The sequence below is a fragment of the Podarcis filfolensis genome (assembly GCF_964270895.1).
Source record: "Podarcis filfolensis genome assembly, chromosome: 2".
Taxonomy (NCBI): domain Eukaryota; kingdom Metazoa; phylum Chordata; class Lepidosauria; order Squamata; family Lacertidae; genus Podarcis; species Podarcis filfolensis.
Genome location: NC_139605.1, coordinates 118,748,527 through 118,769,490, shown reverse-complemented (window position 1 = coordinate 118,769,490; position 20,964 = coordinate 118,748,527). Strand labels below are relative to the sequence as shown.

General features: G+C 44.9%; 1 protein-coding gene across 1 annotated transcript; it reads left to right on the top strand.

Annotated features, from left to right (window-relative positions):
* Positions 1-2,397: 2,397 nt before the first annotated feature.
* On the top strand, positions 2,398-18,620 carry LOC310755887 (keratin, type II cytoskeletal 75-like). The gene is made up of 9 exons (XM_083599292.1): positions 2,398-3,489; positions 6,008-6,222; positions 6,924-6,984; positions 8,678-8,773; positions 8,912-9,076; positions 10,723-10,848; positions 13,510-13,730; positions 16,514-16,548; positions 18,181-18,620. Exons 1-9 carry the CDS (start codon positions 3,010-3,012, stop codon positions 18,369-18,371), a joined length of 1,590 nt encoding a protein of 529 aa, XP_083455418.1. The 5' UTR covers positions 2,398-3,009; the 3' UTR covers positions 18,372-18,620.
* Positions 18,621-20,964: the final 2,344 nt, after the last annotated feature.

Sequence of the window (20,964 nt, the reverse complement as noted above, 5' to 3'; positions counted from 1 at the left end):
ATTTGCTTGTTTCTTTGACTTCCTCACACCTCCCCTTCTTGTATTCCCATTTAAATAATCAAATCAGCAAATCCTTGCCCTCTTTCATTTATCTTATCTCTATAACTTAACATTTTATAACTCAGTATTTTCATCCATTATCAATTCATTTTTGCATATTCTTATTAACTTTGTTGCCAATACCACTTATTTCCAATCCAACACCATTTTAGTTATTTTTTTACCTAATTATACCCTTCTTCCGTATTCTTAAAGCATTACAGCTGGAAACCACTTAATTTCTATCCAACATCATTCTAACATTCATTAATTTTGCAATATTTTTGTAAATATTAAATTTCTTCCAATCTTCTTCCACCGCCTCTTCTCCCTGGTCCCGGATTCTGCCAGTCATTTCTGCCAATCCCATATAGTCCATCATCTTCATCTGCCATTCTTCCAAAGTGGGTAAATCTTGTGTCTTCCAATACTTTGCAATAAGTATTCTTGCTGCTGTTGTAGCATACATAAAAAAAGTTCTGTCCTTCTTTGGCACCAATTGGCCAACAATGCCCAGAAGAAAGGCCTCTGGTTTCTTCAGGAAGGTATATTTAAATACCTTTTTCATTTCATTATAAATCATTTCCCAGAAAGCCTTAATCCTTGGGCACGTCCACCAGAGGTGAAAAAATGTACCTTCAGTTTCTTTACATTTCCAACATTTATTATCGGGCAGGTGATATATTTTTGCAAGCTTGACTGGTGTCATGTACCACCTGTATATCATTTTCATAATATTCTCTCTTAAGGCATTACATGCCGTAAATTTCATACCAGTGGTCCACAACTGTTCCCAGTCAGCAAACATAATGTTATGTCCAACATCTTGTGCCCATTTAATCATAGCAGATTTCACTGTTTCATCCTGAGTGTTCCATTTCAACAGCAAGTTATACATCCTTGACAAAATCTTAGTTTTGGGTTCTAACAGTTCTGTTTCTAATTTTGATTTTTCCACCTGGAAGACTGCAGACAGTTTTTCCGGGTCATGTGGCCAGCATGACTAAGCCGCTTCTGGCGAAACCAGAGCAGCGCATGGAAACGCCGTTTACCTTCCCACCGGAGTGGTACCTATTTATCTACTTGCACTTCGTGCTTTTGAACTGCTAGGTTGGCAGGAGCAGGGACTGAGCAACGGGAGCTCACCCCATTGCAGGGATTCAAACTGCTGACCTTTTGATTGGCAAGTCCAAGGCTTAGTGGTTTATACCACAGCGCTACACAAGAGTAGGATGATCCTAACATGGTTATGGGCCCAGGAATCAGGGCCACAGACCCAGTGCCAGCAGATGAAGGACCGGGGGCTGTAAAGTTGTCTGGGTTCTACGCAGACACTCTAATAAACAGGAACGGGATAAGTGTCCCTCTTCTCACACATGCATTCACTGCCCAAGGGCTCCTTCGCATTTTAAAGGGGGTTTGTTTTTTCCTTGGTAATCAGGTCATTTCCCCTCCTAAAACATAGCATTTGTAGCTGGAGGACTGTCTGTGGCAGGAAGTCAATTTCAAAATTCTTAACTTAGAAATCCACATGTCTCCCTTTCTGTATTTATAGATTGCCTTTCAGAATTGTCCCTCAAAGTGGATAATTAAATAATAATATATGCAACAATAGCAGCGAGAATGCTACTAGCCCAGAGATGGAAGGAAGGAGAAGTACCAACGAAAGAAGAATGGCAGACGAAACTGATGGGGTATGCAGAGATGGCAAAACTGATGGAAGACCAGGCAAACCAGGAAGATCAAGTATTTTTAAAAGAAAGACTGGAGTAATTTTTTAATTTACTTAGAAGACCACTGTAAATAGTTAAAATCACTAGCGGGGATGTAATGACACTTGTAATGTGGAATTAACTATGGTAACTATGGATATATAACAGATGGACAATGGTAAAAGATGCAGTAAATTTAATCTTAAATATGGAACACATTGAGGGACGCAGGTGGTGCTGTGGTCTAAACCATTGAACCTAGAGCTTGCCGATCGGAAGGTCAGCAGTTCGAATCCCTGCGACTGGGTGAGCTCCTGTTGCTCGGTCCCAGCTCCTGCCCACCTAGCAGTTCAAAAGCACATCAAAGTGCAAGTAGATAAATAGGTACCGCTCCGGCGGGAAGGTAAATGGCATTTCCGTGCGCTGCTCTGGTTCACCAGAAGCAGCTTAGTCATGCTGGCCACATGAGCTGGAAAAACTGTCTGCGGACAAACGTCAGCACCCTCGGCCAGTAAAGTGAGATGAATGCCGCAACCCCAGAGTCGTTCACGACTGGACTTAACTGTCAGGGGTCCTTGTCCTTTATCTTTATGGAACCCATGGAGGGAGGGAAGGAGGACTCAAGGTTCAAAAGAACCTTTTATTTTAATGCTTGAAATGGTTAAGGTAAAATGTATAAAATTGTGAAAAAACCAATAATATTCTTTTTTAACAGATAATTAAATAATAATAACTTCTGAATGGAAGGGGGAGGGGCAATATACTTCACAAATTGTCAACCACTCCCATAAATTACCAGTGAGGGAGGGATAGATTTACTTGACTGCAGTAAATAGTAGAAAGAAACTAAAGGGGGGGGGGAATAAAAGCTTTCTGAATGTTTATAGCTGACAATTTAATACCTATGTTGGTCATGAGTGACAAGGATGATGAAATATGGATTTCAACTAGAGGCAGATACTGTGTTAATTATATAGGGGTAGGCTTCTGGAGTTAAAATGTTTGCAAGGTGAACGTCTGATAATCTCAATGAAAGTCATTTTTTGCATTTCACCCAGACCCACTAGGTGTGGACATATTATTTAGTGGGTTTCAAGAAAGGATGGGCTGGTGCCAGACTAACCAAGCCTGTGAATAGTTCGAATTTCTTTCATTTCACTTCTCCAACCAAGCCCAGCTTCTGAAAGCCATATAAAGGAAGACTCGGAGAGGATTTTGGACTGTTCATCTCTCTCTACGCCGCCACCTTTATGCCGCAATGAGTCGACAGTTGAATGCCAGAGCTTTGAATGGAGGGAGGGGGTTTAGTGCTGGTTCTGCAGTTGTTTTCGCAGGGGGCAGGATCAATGCCTCCTCTCCTAGCCGAAGAAGCGCCGGAGCAGCAAGTGGAATTGGTGGCATTTACAGTAGAAGTCTTTACAATCTGGGGGGTACTAAGCGCATCTCCCAGAGTGTGGTTCCTGGAGGTGCACATCGTGGAGGTGTATTTGGTAGCAATGCTGGGGTTAGTTTTGGTGGATTTCCTGGTGGTGGATGGGCCAATGGCAACTTTGGCAATGGAAGGAATGGCCCTGGGTTTCTTTCCCATCCTCCGGGGAGCATCCCAGAAGTCATCATTAACCAGAGCCTCCTGGCGCCACTTAACCTGGAAATTGATCCTGAGATCCAGAAAGTACGCAGAGAAGAAAGAGAGCAGATCAAGAACCTCAATGACAAATTTGCTTCCTTTATAGACAAGGTAGGATTTTTGAGCTCCTGTGTTAACTAACCGTTTCGTACTGTTGTTACATATTACTAAACTGTTACTAAATTCCTTTGTCAAACAGGAAACATTTAGCAGTACTCCAAATTGATATCCCTCTGATTATGTTAGTTCATACATTTTTGAATTATATATAATTTATCTGCCTCTTTCCCCCTTCGTGCAAACACTTTACGATTCTTATCTCACTTGTCACCACCAATGGACACACTGACGGTTATATAGGCATCTACTTTGGCCAGTTATTATCTAAATCTGGGAATGGGTCAGCTTTCTTGGATTCTGCCTGTCTTTTCATTATGGCAAATTAAAATACTTTAAATGAAAAATAGACATTTTAGTAGAAACACTGAACCTTAATTCACAGAATGGGGACAGATGGATGATTTAATAAGACTGTCCTTTTCCAAATTGATTTCCAAATCTAACGAAGCTTGGTGATGTTAAGGAAATGGGCTCTTTTCAGTTAGCCAGTGTGGTGTAGTGGTTAAGAGCGGTGGACTCGTAATCTGGTGAACCGGGTTCGATTCCCCACTCCTCCATATGCAGCTGCTGGGTGACCTTCGGCTAGTCACACTTCTTTGAAGTCTCTCAGCCCCACTCACCTCACAGAGTGTTTGTTGTGGGGGAGGAAGGGAAAGGAGAATGTTACCCGCTTTGAGACTCCTTTGGGTAGTGATAAAGCGGCACATCAAATCCAAACTTTTCTTCTTCTTTACATTTGTAAGAAGATCTTCTAACAATGTATTCTGGGTACATCCCCTGTTTCCATTTCAGAGAAAACATCATGTGGTAATATCATGGCATGATGCATTTGGGTTGAAGTTACTTTTTGGACAATTCTTAAAACCTGCTGTGATAGATGATAGATAGATAGATAGATAGATAGATAGATAGATGATAGAGAGATAGATGATAGATGATAGATGATAGATAGATAGATAGATAGATAGATAGATAGATAGATATAGAATATTGAAAGGCAACTCCATAATGTAACACCACTCCGTAACACATATCTTGACAAGTCTTGTGGGAGCCCAACAAACTCTCAGCATTGTTCTTGCTGGGGGTGGGGGGATGAGACGCAAAGCCCAAGGAGGTTAAACAAACAAACAAACAAACAAACAAACAAACAAACAAACTGTAGAGCAGCTTCTCGTTGTTCAGGAAGCATGTCTGAATCAAATTCCATACTCTAATATTTGTAAATTAAAATTCATAGTTTTCCATCTAAGCCAGAGGAAATTTACCTGGCCATTTTAGTGTAGGGGAACATGGGTTGCAAGCTACATAGTAAAGCAGTCAGGTGATTTCTTCAATGTAGACTGACTGGATGGGACACACAATACACCACAAGACTTTCTGTGATGCTGCTTCCTATGTGCTAGAGAAGAAATAAAATTGAAAAGAAATTTTCCTAATTTGATTCTCTTCCCCCAATTTGAAAGCTTTATGATTGCTTATGATGGCATGCGTCTCCATCCAGCAAGTGATATCCATTTGCAGAAGTAGACATTTGTGTGTGCAGCCAGTCAATGGATATTAACATCTTATTGCTCATGCATACTGCAGTGTTTATCCAAATCATATTGAACAGAGAGTAAGACCACTTTCATCCAAGGCCAACAATTGTTTCTGCAACCACAGCTGAATCAGGACCAGGGTGTTTAGAAAACATCTGGTATGTACAGGATTTGGCAAGGAAAATAATAATAGAATGTTAAGCATTATCATCCAGACAACATTTATTCAGTCAGTCATGCATCCAATGTCACAGTGTGGAGTGTTCCAGTTAAGGGTTCCAGCCAGCTAGCCAGCCAGCCATGCCCTTTTCCAGGACTCCATTCCATTTCCTCTCCCTCCTCGCAGGAAGTTTTCCATGCTCTCCTTCAATAGCCAGCATTTTGTGGTCCTCAATGTGCTGCTTTGGAAGTTCCCCTTTCCACATGGTGTTCTGATTTTGTGTGTGTGTGCTTTTGCAAAATTGGGGTTCCCCCATGAGTGCAGATACTACCATCTACAGCATGGAGGGAATTGTTTTGACTACATAAGGATCCATACCTTTGCAATTCATATCAGGAATAGCCAGTATTGTGAGCTCCAGTCAGATGCTGCTAAACCACAACTCCCACCATCCCCAATCATTGACTGTGCTGGATGGAACTTATGGGAGTTGTGGTCCAACATCTTCTGAAGGGCATCACATTGGCTACCCCTGATAGAGAGTGCCCTGTCCTTTAGAGTCGAAACCTGAATTTGAGCATTTTGGACTTCAAAATGTGCACTAAAAAAATTCAACAGTTCAGTTTCTTTTCTTTTATGTCATGTGACATTTTAGCACAATTGCTTTCCATGCTATGCCTGGAAGGGCTTAGAGCTGCAGTGTGACTACCCTTGGCCATTCCTATATGCATGTTGAAGCTGCTCACCACTGCTCTGTTGGGTGCTTGCAAAGCCACTCAGCCTCCCTTTCAATCTGTTTGATCCTCAGGTTCGATTCCTCGAGCAGCAGAACAAAGTCCTAGAGACCAAATGGAACCTCCTGCAGCAGCAACCCATCTCCCATGCGAAGAGCAACATGGATTCCCTCTTTGAGGCCTACACCAACAGCCTGAGGAAACATCTAGACTCTCTAAAGGGTGAAAGAGGGAGGCTGGGTTCAGAACTGAAGAACATGCAGGATCTAGTGGAAGACTTTAAGCGCAGGTAGGTGAGGAAAGGCAAGGCCAGCGCTCAGTTCTTCCCACCCGGAGTGCAATTCCCCAGTGATGGAGACGTACATTTTGAAGTTCAGGAGCTCATCATGACAGCCTTCATAGCTATGATCCGAACAGCAGCTCTCGAATGGAGGCAGCTGTGTTATCCATATCTTCACAGGCCCTTCCCTGTACCAAAGCAGCAGTGTGTAGCATAACACTAAATTTAATTAGGAACAACTGACAAGCCATAGATGTTAAAGAACAAATTCATCTGGTAAAGCACATCAGGCTTGAACCAAAGATCTTCAGCCCAATGAAATGCAACCTTTAGCTTTTAATTAGAAATGCAAACAATCTTGCAAAAGTACCCAGCTTCTCCTTGACCATTCCCCTCATTCTCTGAGTCTCTAAGTTAATCAGTCACAAATAAACTAGCAATCCTCATCAGCACCACATTCACTTGCCAGCGCATTTGCCTGCCGCTCTTTGCTCCTGTTTTGAGAAAGGTCTCCTATCATGGTTTACACATTTGATGGAAAGTGCCATTGTAGAATAGAAATTAGTAGAGCCCCTTACTCTCTATTTCACCTTTCCAGTGGCGTTTCCCCTGGTTTTGTGCCCCCCCTTTTTACTTTAAACAGATATTGAACAGATTATGGCCACAAATCCATCACAATCTTTGCTTTTGTTTTCGTTTACTCTCAAAAGGTACGAGGAAGAAATCAACAAGCGCACCACTGCTGAGAATGAATTTGTGCTGCTAAAAAAGGTAAGTCTTGAAATGCACACAAAGTGATGACACTCGTTATAAATCAGGGGTGAAATACCTCAGGCCTGAGGTCTGAATATAGCTCTGCCCAGGCCTCTTTCTGGCTCTGGGGAATCATCCTGCACAACCACACACTCTGTCTCCTCACTGTCCTGGCTTCATAGCCTCCAGGCTGTAACATGAACTCTGATATTGACTCTTGTGTGCCAGGGTGAAGGCTAGAGCCTCTCTCTCTCTCTCTCTCTCTCTCTCTCTCTCTCTCTCTCTCTCTCTCTCTGTGTGTGTGTGTGTGTGTGTAAAAGCCAACCTTCTGTACAAATGTAAAATCTACCTTCCTTTCCCTGCCCACATGGGCCTCTGGCCCTACCCATTATTGCCATGGGGCGCCTGGGGGGCTGCACAGAAGGGAGTGTGGCCTTTGCTCTGAAAAAGGTTCTCCACATCTATTCCAAATGGAGGTAAATGAAGGGGTATGTGAGTGTGGGAATATGTAAATATACAGATGACCTACCCAACAACTGTCCTGCTTTAAGCGGTACATCCTGGAATTACAGAAGCTTCTGATCAGATCCCATGATGTCCTGTTTTGGCTCACATGAGAGCGCAGCCCTGGAAGATGTGCATTTGGGGGGGCCACGTTCTCACACAAGTCACATGACTCATGCAGGAGCTGCTCTCCCAATTTTCCTCTGTGGCATGTTGGAGGGTATGCAACTAGTCGATTTACAATCAAAGCAGTGCATGAGTTTTGTTAAATTAAAAACAAACGAATGAAGACATATGTCTAGAATGAGCTCCATGTTCGAGTGGGCACTGGGAAAAAATAAAGCCCTCTGGTGTGCCTCCTCTGATGTTGATCTCTCCTGGTGGGCTTACCTGCTAGAGATTATGGCGGCAGCAGTGGCAGGCAGCTGTAGCAGGACTGGTGGCAGAGGCAGCACGGTAAGTCATCTGCCATGTAGATTTCCCACAGTGCTATAGAATGATGTTACGCTGGGGATGTTATGAGTATTTGAAATGGTGGGTGACTAACAAATCCACCATCATGTGTACTGGGCCCTGACACAGCACTGGAGCCCTAGCAGCTGCTCAAGGATATCAGCTGCTGATGCCATCGATGATAGATAGATAGATGACAGATAGATAGATGACAGATAGATAGATGATAGATAGATGATAGACAGATAGATATAGATGATAGATAGATGGATGATAGATATAGATAGACAGATGACAGATGAAATAGATATAGATATAGATAGATAGATAGATAGATAGATAGATGATAGATAGATTCACAATCTTTTCCATTCAACATAGGATTTAAGTTTGGGAGAGTGGAGGGCACAAATCTGAAATCTAAGATGGTAATTTCAGGGCTTTTAGCACTTCCAAAAAAATAAGGGCCTGTGTTTGGAAGGTGGGATGCAATGTGCTTCCGTTTGTACCTCCCTGCTTCAATTGGATTCACCCACAGAGGGAGGTGTGTTTTCAATGTTCTTCCGCTGCAGGCCCAGGACCTTGCATTGTAGATTTGAAAGGACCCTAGAGTAAAGGAGGAATGCCCCACAGTCCGTGATTTACTCCCTGCTGTTTCATCAAATGCTTAACTTAGGCTAGACCTCTACTGCTGTGTGTTCATTTGACTGGTTCTTAACCCTTTATGATCTTCAATGTAATTTCCCCCTCCCAGGATGTAGATGCGGCCTACATGAACAAGGTGGAGCTGGAGACCAGGGTGGCTTCTCTGACAGATGAACTCAACTTCTTGAGATCCCTGTATGAAGTGGTGAGGATACTTTGTGCTCTCCTAAGGACCACCTGAGATTCCCTGCATGAAATAAACTGATTTCAAACATTCCTACCCTTATCTGGATTCCATAGAGCAATGGCTACCCAATGATTAAGATTTTTGTGTGACTTACAGGAGCTATCACAGATGCAAGGGCAGCTAAGTGACACCAGCATCATCCTATCAATGGACAACAACCGTGACCTGGACCTGGACAGCATCATTGCAGAAGTCAAAGCTCAGTATGAAGATATGGCCAACAGGAGCCGAGCAGAAGCAGATGCCATGTACCAAAGCAAGGTGTGTACATATGGCTTGGGCATGTAACATGACAAGTGATGCAAAATGTGGCCATTAAAATGCCACTCGAATCCATATGAAACTTGACAAATTCACCAGAAGAAATTTGGACACCTGGAGCAGATTGAAGCTATCCTTTTTAGGAAGGATCTCTATAATAAAAATGAATGTGCTCCCCAAACTATTGTTTCTCTTTCAATCGATCCCGATACTGGGTGGGACAGACAGTCTCAGGGAATGGCAACGATCTATTTCAAAATTCATCTGGCGGGGGAAGAGACCCAGAACAAAACACCTAGTCTTAATTGATATTAAGGAGGCTTCTCCTCCAAATAAAAGTCTGTACTGTGAGGTGGTCTGTTTCACCTGGTTGAGGGATTGGTGTTCATTGGGGAACCCAGACTTATTAGGTCCTGAAGGATTTAATATCAGGTACAGTTGGCATGTGTACCTGATCTATGGAAAGTACATAAGGACTTTACCAATCATATTATCAGAAAATCCTTATTTATAGCCTGGGAGAAATACAGAGACCTTCTAGAACAGAAGATGCCATAGTGGATCTCACCAATTGAGGCAGTGGCTGTAAGGAGGAAAAACTCAAGTGGAAAGTGGCCCACCTACCGAACATTACTTAAAGAAACTTGACAAATTCCAAACAGGAGAGTTAATGAGAATTTCCCACCTAAAAATAATTCCCGCAGTTAGAGCACTGTAAAGGTAAAGGGACCCCTGACCGTTAGGTCCAGTCGCAAACAACTCTGGGGTTGCAGCGGTCATCTCGCTATACTGGCCGAGGGAGCCGGCGTACACCTTCCGGATCATGTAGCCAGCATGACTAAGCTGCTTCTGGAGAACCAGAGCAGCGCAGGGAAATGCCGTTTACCTTCCCACCGGAGTGGTACCTTTTTATCTACTTGCACTTGATGTGCTTTCGAACTGCTAGGTTGGCAGGAGCAGGGACCAAGCAACGGGAGCTCACCTCATCTTGGGGATTCGAACCGCCAACCTTCTGATCGGCAAGTCCTAGGCTCATGCTTTCTTGTTGCAAAGAAGAGCTCAAAACAATAAAAATCTATTGACTTGCTTCTAAAAAAAAATCTAGTCCACTCTTGTCTACTCTGGCTGGCTGCTATGGCTCCTCAAGGTCTTGGGCAGAGAGAGGGAGAGGGCTTTCTCATCACATGTCCCTTGATCCTATTGATTGGAGATGCCCAGGGACCTCCTTTATGTAAACACATGCTTTGCCACTGAGCTAAGATCCTTCTTGTCTGGGAATTTCTGCATTCAAAAGCCAAAGATGAGAATCTGAGGGACACTCAAGATTCAGAGGGTTTTTTTTTGTTTGTTTTATCGCGTCTTGCTTTTGCAATTGTATGCTGAAACATGCCATTGAACTAATGGATGGAATTCAGCTTAGTGCTAGGTGCAGTATGCACTTGCGGATCAAGGTCTGCTTGTGCAATGAGACCCCCCCACTCTATTCCACCTGCATGCCCCCTAAACCTGTTTTGGGGGCATAGTGCTTCCCTCCAACTCCTCTTTCACCTTCAGCCACTGGCAGTTGCAGGCAGTTGCAACTGGTGATGGATTTGGCCTAAGGTCTGGCTGCTGCTGTTACGCTTTATGATGTCACTTAAAATCAGTTTCAGGAACTTCAGCTCACAGCGAGGAAACATGACGATGCCTTGAAAAATTCCAAGATGGAGATTTCTGAGTTGAATCGACTCATCCACAGACTAAGATCAGAAACGGAAAGTGTGAAGAAACAAGTAAGATGCACATTCCTTTAGCAGATATGCATAGCAAAGGTTGTTTGTTTGCATCCAGTGATTGCTCTGCCACAGAGGTTCTCCATAAGTTGCTGGAATTCAGTTCCTATCAGCCTCAGCTAGCAAAATCAGAGATCATGAATGATGCGAGTTGTAGTCCTTCAACGTCTGGAGAGCCACATGGTTCTCATCCATGGTCTAATAATGTTACAGTGAATAGTGCACATTTCAGTGGTTTGGGAACAGACTTTTAATGGAGTGAATGCATTGTTAGCTACTTAAGAATTTAATATCAGTAATGCTTTCTGGAAAACAACTCAGTGCAGCACTACTTAGCTCCAGCAGTTTTACTATGGTTTTGCAATATTTGGGGTCAGTTTATATACACTGAGGGTGGGGAAACTGTGACCTTCTAGATTCTGTTGGACTCCAACTCCCATCAGCTCCAGACAGCCTGGCCGATGGTCAATGATGATGGGAGTTGTAGTCCATCAAGATCTGAAGTGCCACAGGTTCCCCACCTGTGATATTCACCCTGTTTTCAGGGTGTTTTAGCATCACCTTGTGAAGAAATGATCTTGAGTTAAGCCCAAGGCTGGCAATAATATTTATGTTTGATTCTACAAATATGCCTTGAATCCATTTCAACTAAATAATTCAGTTCCTGGTTTATAAATAGTTTTGCTGCTTTCACAACACAATGGGGTTCTCTCATTTACCGGTTTGGCATTCCATAGATACAGGTGTGTCATGAATCCTTTAAATTATGACTGCTACAAACTTCAAAATGTAAATACGGATTTTTGAGTTGTGAACTTTTTTTTTTTTTTAGTTTTCTTTCAAAAAGATGTATTCTGGTCTGATAATCTGTAACATGCTATGCCTCAAGAAGTGCAGGAAATAATTTTACCTTTGAAAAAATTGGGGGCTAAATCAGGAATAGGCAAATCATTCCTGTTAGCCATTCTGGCTGGGGCTGTTGGGACCTGGAGTCCAACATCATCTAGAACAGGGGTAGGCAACCTAAGGCCCATGGGCCGGATGCGGCCCAATCGCCTTCTCAATCCAGCCCGCGGACGGTCCAGGAATCAGCATGTTTTTACATGAGTAGAATGTGTCCTTTTATTTAAAATGCATCTCTGGGTTATTTGTGGGGCATAGGAATTTGTGTGTGTCCCCCCCCCCCAATATAGTCTGGCCCACCACATGGTCTGAGGCATAGCTGTCAACTGTCCCTTATTTGGCAGGAAACTCCCTTATCCCAGCGCCGTGTCCCGCTGCTGTCCCTTATTGATTATGTCCCTTAAATTTCCCGGGTTTCAAAGGAAGCAGCTCCTCTCCCTCCCTCCCTGCTGGCCAGGGAGGAGGAGGCTCCAACTGGGTTGCTTGGCTGCGTTGCTCACCCAATACGGAGTCTAAGAACGACTGGTGGGTGGAGCTTGCATGCCTTGTGCTGATCAAATCGGCCTCGTTGCCTGGGGATTCACCTTTGCTCAGTGCTTCCCAGCAGAGAGGTGACAGTGGTTTTCCTTGCTGCATCCCCTTTGCTGGGTTGCTGCGCTGTGAGAACCATCGCTTGAGGCTTTGTTTGGCTGATGGCTGGGCTTTCTGCTTTTGGCTCAGAGGGGCTCAGAAGCTGAACATACCTGTGCCCAGAAAATCCCTTATTTTGGCTGCTGATCCCTTATTTTCAAATCTGTAAGTTGACAGCTATGGTCTGAGGGACGGTGGACCGGCTCACGGCTGAAAAAGGTTACTGACCCCTGATCTAGAAGGCACCAAATTTCATGCACTGCAATGATTCCTAAGATGTTTTTGACTTACTGCATAGCTACATCTGATAGTTAAGGGCAAAAAATGGACTCCAGTAATCCAAATGAATGAAGCGTTCATTTAGAGGCAGAAAGAAGCATTTGAAACATTCAAAGCACTGTCACCTGTGGTGTAAATTCTTAAAGCCCCAATTCTTAAATTTATGGGTAGACCTTTTGTCAAGACGTTTGCTAACTTGTACTTGACAATGAAATGGAGTTTGTGACTGTGTAAGAACTTTTGCCTTTGGCTGTGTTATTTCAATTTGTTAGAAAGCTGTGTGCTATGTTCTTAAGAGGGATGCGGGTGGTGCTGTGGGTTAAACCACAGAGCCTAGAACTTGCTGATCAGAAGGTTGGCGGTTTGAATCCCCGTCACGGGGTGAGCTCCCGTTGCTCGGTCCCTGCTCCTGCCAACCTAGCAGTTCAAAAGCACGTCAAAGTGCAAGTAGATAAATAGGTACCACTCCGGCAGGAAGGCAAGCGGCATTTCCGTGCACTGCTCTAGTTTGCCAGAAGTGGCTTAGTCATGCTGGCCACATGACCCGGAAGCTGTACGCTGGCTCCCTCAGTCAATAAAGTGAGATGAGCACCGCAACCCCAGAGTTGGTCACAACTGGACTTAATGGTCAGGGGTCCCTTTACCTTTATGTTCTTAAGTTAGTGTTGTTATGGTAATTCTGGTATCAGTTTGAGACTGTACTGGGCATATGGAAATTTTATGAAAATAATAAATAATAATTAAAATTGTTAATGTTTGCCCTGAAAAAAACGCCCCCCAAAAGAAGCTCTGGTTATATGAGCTGATTTCTATGTGAGCTGATTTCTGTTCTTTGCATTTTCTCCATAGTGTGTCCATCTTCAGTCATCTATTGCTGAAGCTGAAGAACGTGGAGAGATAGCCCTCAAGGATGCAAGGGAAAAGCTGTTGGAACTGGAGAACGCCATGCAGAAGGCTAAGGAGGAGCTGGCCCGCCTTCTGCGTGATTATCAGGAACTTTTGAATATTAAGCTAGCTCTGGATATTGAGATTGCTACCTACAGGACCCTCTTGGAAGGAGAAGAATGGAGGTGGGTTTGGTGAACAGCAATGTCATGGCTGATAGGCTGTCCACACTAGGACTAGTTGCGTGGCGAGTTCTTGCCTCCCCCCTCAGAAATAACGACACGAGACACAAGAATTCAGGTTAATGGGTTAAATTAGGCCACAACTTTATTGATTACAGGAATTGAGCGGTATTGGCTTAGGCATTGGTCCTAACAACTACCCGGCTTCAGCCCGCTTGCTAGAAGACCGGTAAGGGTTAACCACCAGTAGGGGGAGTCCTGCTGAGGCACGTCAACTGGGAGTTCCCCCCGGAGTTACCGCTTGGGGGCGTGCCGTGGGCCCACACCTCCATAGGCTTAGGACAAGGCCACGCCCCCCGGAATCCTTTACCGGACTACCCTTTTGTTTTGGGGGAAGGTGATGGCGCTTCCTTCCCCCTTCATCTGCACAACAATAGAACAATACTCTTACCAATGCCTAACCGCCAATACCAAGTTGTGACGGATTGCTACGAGGTAGGCGAAAACCAAGTGGCTGGTGACAATCTGCCAAATGGAAAAATTCCTACCAGGCCCCTTGACGGCGACCAACCAAAGTCCATAGCAACGTCAGAGAGCCTAGCCTAATGGGTGGGAGGGAAGGGAAAAACCTGGCAAGCTGCAGCGTGGAAAAGAGGAAGAGCCTCGGCCGCGCCAGACCTAAATGTAGTGTGGCCACGCCCCCCGGGCCAGCCAATTGGCTGGCCTGGGGATGATGTGTCCGAGGATTCCCTGAGATCGCGGGAGTGGAAGGCAGCCCCCGCAAGTGTGGGGAGGGGCGTGAAGCCCGCAACCCCACCTCCTCCCTAGCTCGGAAGTGGCTTTGTTTCCATACTCACCATTTTCTCCATTTTCTCTGGCGTTGATGCGTTTTACTCCTCAATTTATTCTTGAGAATCCAGGAACTGATCTCGAAAGGTTCTGTTCTCGTTTACCCTGTTGCCCTGTCTACTTCAAATGTTGATTTGTTCTGTTGTTGTTGTTGTTTAAATCTCGTCACAATCTTCTGAGATCAGAACAAACACTGGACTCAGCTATACAGCTGCAAATAAAACCTTTTAAGTGCAATATACAACGTGACACAGGATGGCGATGGTGAGCCTTATGGAAAATTCAATGTATTTTTAAAAATGCTTTTAAAAAGCATTTTCAGAACGTTTTTAGTATGTGTGTAGATTCCACCACCATTGTCTCATGTAACGACAAGCAATCTTACATTGTTAATGCTGCCTCCTACATTCCCCATCTTCATCCTCCTGTACAGTCAGTGTTGGAGCAATAATAATAATAATAATAATAATAATAATAATAATAACAATAATAGCAATAATAATAAATAAGCCTGGGTGATACTAACAAGCTTCTAGGTAGTTTGATGAAGCTCAGTGCTATAGGGACAGGGGAAACCAGTTTTGCCAGCAAATCCTGAAGAGGGCACATGATCAGTTTCATTCAGCGCTGCTTGAAAAAATAATGGAAAATGTTGCTTTCCCCTTTATATAAAGACTAAATAATGCATTCACCCAGTGAACAGTGGCAGTACTAGTATAGCACTAATGCTTGTTTGTTTTAAAAAAGTTGTCTGGCAGTATTCACTGTATGTGAATACAATCTACACAATGTAAGTAGATTATCAAGCAATTTGCTTTGCTAACAATAATGCTAGCAGGTACAAATGAATTCAGTCTAGCAATGCTCATATTCAGAATGGGAATCCTGTGATCCTCCATGTGTTGATGGTCTACAGTTCTCATCATCCATGATTGTTGGTCATGCTGGCTGGGAGCTTGATTCCGACAATGTCTGGAGGGCCATGGGATCCTCATCCCTGTACAGAGGTGATGCTTTGCCACATTTATGAGCCATAAACAATAATGGATAACAACAGCAAGGCTGCAATCCTATACTGTACTTCCATTCTCAGTGGCAGGGATGTACTCGAATGTTGCAGAAATTGAGTTTCCATTCACACTTTAGCCAAATTTCCTTGACGAAGTGCATCTGCAACTGCTGCCGAATTGATACTGCACTCTGAGCCATTTTCGCTGTTTATCAGAACATATTCCTGCAATTGCTGCAGAAAGAATGAGTTTGACTGCATTTTAGCAAATGCAGTGACTCAAATTGCACCACCAATTTCTGTGTCAACTCTGTTTCCCCCATTGAAGCACATTTATAAAATTTATCTTAAACAACAATTCTAAAACAACAACAACAAACAACAACTGGCAGATTTAAACTTTTCAAGCTGAGAGAGACAACCAGTCTTTCATGGAGAAGAAAGCAAGTTGCAAGCAGGAGTAAGGTGGGAATTTTGTTTTGTTTTGCTGAGAACAAAGACACCACAAGAGCCTGGGGCACAATAGCATCCCTGCAGCCCAGAATAATCAACATGCTGTTAATGTTAGCTGTGCCATCAGTTGCAACTGACATTTCAAGAAACAAAGAGACAATTGAAATCAATTTTGCATTGGACAATTTCAGGTTGATTTACAAAGCGTTTTGTTAGCTGAATGGTTTTATGAGCCAGTTTTGGGCAAGGTAATTTCAGCAGCCAACAAACACCAAAATTCCAGTGAGTTCAATCCCTGCTCAACAGTAAGATCCATTGAACCCTATATACTCTTACTTGGAAGTAAGTCCTACTGAATTCAGTGGGGCTTAGCTTGGAGTAGACCTGAAAGTGTGCATGATGGAATAGTATCTGCAGAGAAGGAGGGTATGGAGTACTGAATTGCTCACTTTTTTCTTTTTCTTTCCCCAAACAGGATGTCTGGAGAATATGGCAGTGCTGTAAACATATGTAAGTAGCCAAAGATTTTGTGCCGGCATTCTGGGTTTGCAACAACAGCATGTTTCTGAAGCACCTGGGTCAGATTCAAGTACACTATTCCACTGGCAAGGACTGTCGCTGGTGCAGTGAAGCTTTCCCTCTCTCCTCTCTCTGCACTTCACCAAATCCACTCTCCACAGGCAGGAGATGCCTAGTACAGCATGTAGGGGCAGGAGAGAGGATATTCCCTTATACAGTGGTACCTCGGGTTACATACGCTTCATGTTAAGAACTTTGCTTCAGGATGAGAACAGGAATCGCGCTCCGGCGGCACGGTGGCAGCAGGAGGCCCCATTAGCTAAAGTGGTGCTTCAGGTTAATAACAGTTTCAGGTTAAGTACGGACCTCCGGAACAAATTAAGTACCGTATTCTTCGCTCTATAGGACGCACCAGACCATAGGACGCACCGGACCATAGGAGGGGGAGAATAGGAAAAAAAAAATTCTCCCCCTCTCTGCTCAGCACCCCTTCAGCAAAGTGGCAGGAGAAACGCTTTGCTGAAGGGGTGCTGCACAGATCTCCCTCTCCGTTGAAGTCAGGAGAGTCTTGTTCTCCCGGCTTCAGCAAAAGGAACCCGAAGCCTTCGGAGCGCAGCGCGAGGTCCCACTGTGGTCCAAAGGCTTCAGGCTGCTATCCCTGAAGCACCGACCCCTCTCGCTCTCCAGGCTTCAGCGAAAGCAACGCGAAGCCTCCGGAGCATGGAGGGAGCTCTCCCTCTGCACTTCGGAGGCTTCGCGTTGCTATCGCTGAAGCCAAGGAGCCTGCATTCGCTCCATAGGACGCACACACATTTTCCCTTAATTTTTGGAGGGGAAAAAGTGTGTCCTATAGAGCAAAAAATACGGTACTTAACCCAAGGTACCACTGTACTGCATCAGACCATTGGTCCATTAGCTCAGCACTGTCTACTCTGACTGGCAGTAGCTCTCTGGGGTTTCAGGCAGAAATCCTTCTACCTGCTCTACCTGGGGATACCTGAGGTTGCAGCTGGGACCTTCTGCGTGCAAAGCAGTTGCTGTACCACTGAGCTATGAACCTTCCCCAAGTTACAGCCCCTAATGAATAAGGATTCAGATTGTTTGCACATTAAATGTTCTGAACATTTCCAAAGCTTTTGAGTGTGAATATCATATGCCAACAGGGAACTCGTTCTCCTAAAGTGGACCCTTAGTTTGCTGAAGTACTTTTTTAAAAAAGCAGGAGGACAAGACCAAAAACAACTCATTGGGGACGGAACATCCTCAGATGGTGTAGAATAGTGGCTGTTAGGAGAAAAATGGGGAAAAAATGGATGAGGGGAGGTGGGTGAGATGGAATTTCTTAGAAAAGGACCCGGCTGGCTGGCTGGCTGGCTGGCTAGCTAGCTGCTGGATTTCAGAAAAAAAGGAACTCCTCTCTACAAGGTTTTGATGCATGGGCAATTTGTATTATGCCAAATTGTATCATATCCTATACAGGCTTAACTGAATGAGTGTCTCACTTGGGAATCTCTTTAAAATTAGTGTGCCACAATTAAAATGATCTTCTTCTTCTTCTTCTTCTTCTTCTTCTTCTTCTTCTTCTTCTTCTTCTTCTTCTTCTTCTTCTTCTTCTTCCTGAAGCTGTAGTTAGCAACAGCGGCATGGCAGGAGGGAATGGACTGAGCCGCAGAGAAGGGCTCAGCATCAGAAGTGGATCAAGTTCTGGAAGTGGCAGGGGCACCATGGGATATGGCTCTGGAGGTGGAGGAAGTTGCTCCGGTCTGAAAATCATATCAACAACCTCTACGAGCAAAAGGACAACCATCAGATGAACCATAATCATAATGTACTGAAGGACCAAACTGACCACTTGCAAAGCCTAGAGGCTGTCAACACTAAATATCTGCTGTGAAGAAACTTGCCCTTTGTGTGCAACAACTCTTTTTCATGGCTTCAGAACGGGGTTGGGAAACCTGTGGCACTCCACATGTTGCTAGACTATATCTCTCAGCAACCTTAGCCACTGACCATGTTGGCTGGCACTGATATATATAAAATCTCCTACAAGCATTTAACTTTAACTGCTATGGCTCCCCACGCCTCCAAATCCTAAGAACATCACAATGCCGAGAAGCCTCTAGTTAGGCTTTGCTAACCACCCTTGCACAAAGAACTACAATTCCCTGGGGTTCCTTCAAAGAGGGGGTGACAGTCAATTCAATACAGTGATACCTCTGGTTACGGGCTTGATCCGTTCCTGGGTGCCATTCGCACCCTAAAAAGTCCACAACTAGAGCGCCGCTTCTGCACACGTGGGCGGCGTGATAGAGCACTTCTGCGCATGTGCGAGGTGCGCAGAGCGCTTCTGCACATGTGTGGATGGCGAAACCCAGAAGTATACACTTCTGGGTTTGCTGCGTTCGTATCCTGAAAAAATGCAACCGGAGAATGATGTAACAAGAGGTAAAGGTAAAGGGAGCCCTGACCATTAGGTCCAGTCGTGGCCGACTCTGGGGTTGCGGCGCTCATCTCGCTTTATTGGCCGAGGGAGCTGGAGTAGAGCTTCTGGGTCATGTGGCCAGCATGACTAAGCCGCTTCTGGCGAACCAGAGCAGCGTACGGAAACGCCGTTTACCTTCCCGACGGAGCGGTACCTATTTATCTAATTGCACTTTGACGTGCTTTCGAACTGCTAGGTTGGCAGAAGCTGGGACTGAGCAACAGGAGCTCACCCCGTCGTGGGGATTCGAACCGCCGACCTTCTGATCGGCAAGTCCTAGGCTCTGTGGTTTAACCCACAGTGCCACCCGCGTCCCCCGTATCAAGAGGTACAACTGTATAAATCTGTGGTGTGCTGGGCTGTTAATATGCTGTCAATATTATTCCACACTGTTGCTTTGTGTTGCAAAAAATGGTTTGTGACACAGCAGCTCAGAATGGCACCCTAACACACATTCTCTCTCTGCTTCCCCCATTCAAACAGTTTGATCTTGCAAGCTTGAGTTCATCTAAAGTGGGCCTGGCTACCATTGTGGCCCTTTAGGTGAGGGGCCCACTGCCCAGTCACCCATCACTTGCTCTCACCGTGCTTTCCTTCTGGGATGTCAGGACCTCCCCAAAAGTACTGATCTTTCACTTTACTGATGGGCTTGTATGGCACAATCCCAGAATGAGAAAAGAATCGCAGGCCCACCAATGCTTGTTTGTGAGAACATACTATCTCCCAGGTTTTTTGAGGAGGGGGGAGGGGTCGGGGACTAAGGGAACATCCCATCTATAGCTCCCATCCTGAAAGAGAAAATCCCTGGAGGACAGAAAGTTAGCAAGAATGCACTTTTCTGCAATGACTAATGAGCAAACCTCCCCAATATAATCCCATTTCCTCATTGGCTGTGAGTAGAGCATATGTTATCTCAGCAGTGAGCAAAGGGCATGAACCTCCTGAGCCACCTGGTTGTGCCTACACGAAAGTTGGGGACTGCCTGCTGACCCAGCCAATAAGCCCTAGCCAGGCATTACATGGGTGTTGGGCATTCACCTTTTGGAAGTAGGAATGCTCGATGGGTGGATGTCCGGGGGGGGGGGGTGTTCAGGGGCGGGACTTGTGATATCAGGGACTGTAGTGCAAGACTGCTTCCCCTTCAACACAGGAGTGTCCTAAAGGTAAAGGTAAAGGGACCCCTGACCATTAGGTCCAGTTGTGACCGACTCTGGGGTTGTGGCACTCATCTTGCTTTATTGGCCGAGGGAGCTGGCGTACAGCTTCCGGGTCATGTGGCCAGCATGACTAAGCCGCTTCTGGTGAACCAGAACAGCGCACGGAAACGCCGTTTACCTTCCCGCCGGAGTGGTACCTATTTATCTACTTGCACTTCGTGCTTTCGAACTGCTAGGTTGGCAGGAGCAGGGACCAAGCAACGGGAGCTCAACCCATCACAGGGATTCGAACCGCCAACCTTCTGATCGGCAAGTCCTAGGCTCTGTGGTTTAACCCACAGCGCCACCTGCATCCCCAGGAGTGCCCTACACGTCTGTAATAGATGAACAGGGCTACTCAGAGGCTGGTGGCTGGAATTCAGGGTGGGGCTTGAACCTCCCTGGGTAAGGTGCCTAGCACTGGACACTTCTCACCATCACAGAAAGTCTTTGAGCTCATGGGCAATTATAAGTTACTGTGAAATCTCACCGTTTTTATTATGGCATCTTTTTCATCTATCCATACATTAGCTAGGGAAAAGAAGCATGTCACACTCACATATCGTCCTGGCATCTGTGTTCTATGTACATCATAGACACCAACTCCTCGGGGCCAAGGGTCTTTGCCCCCCCCTCAATAAAATATTTGAGGGTACCAGGATCCCCCCCCCCAAATCAATGGGCATTGCTATTCAAATAGTGCACATGCACCATGTCATGTGATCTATT

Bases quoted from the DNA above. Each gene is read 5' to 3' on its own strand.
- LOC310755887 (XM_083599292.1), top strand. From the start codon at position 3,010: ATGAGTCGACAGTTGAATGCCAGAGCTTTGAATGGAGGGAGGGGGTTT. The intron at 8,774-8,911 runs GTGAGGATACTT...TGTGACTTACAG, and splicing joins TGAGATCCCTGTATGAAGTG to GAGCTATCACAGATGCAAGG. The intron at 13,731-16,513 runs GTGGGTTTGGTG...TTCCCCAAACAG, and splicing joins TTGGAAGGAGAAGAATGGAG to GATGTCTGGAGAATATGGCA.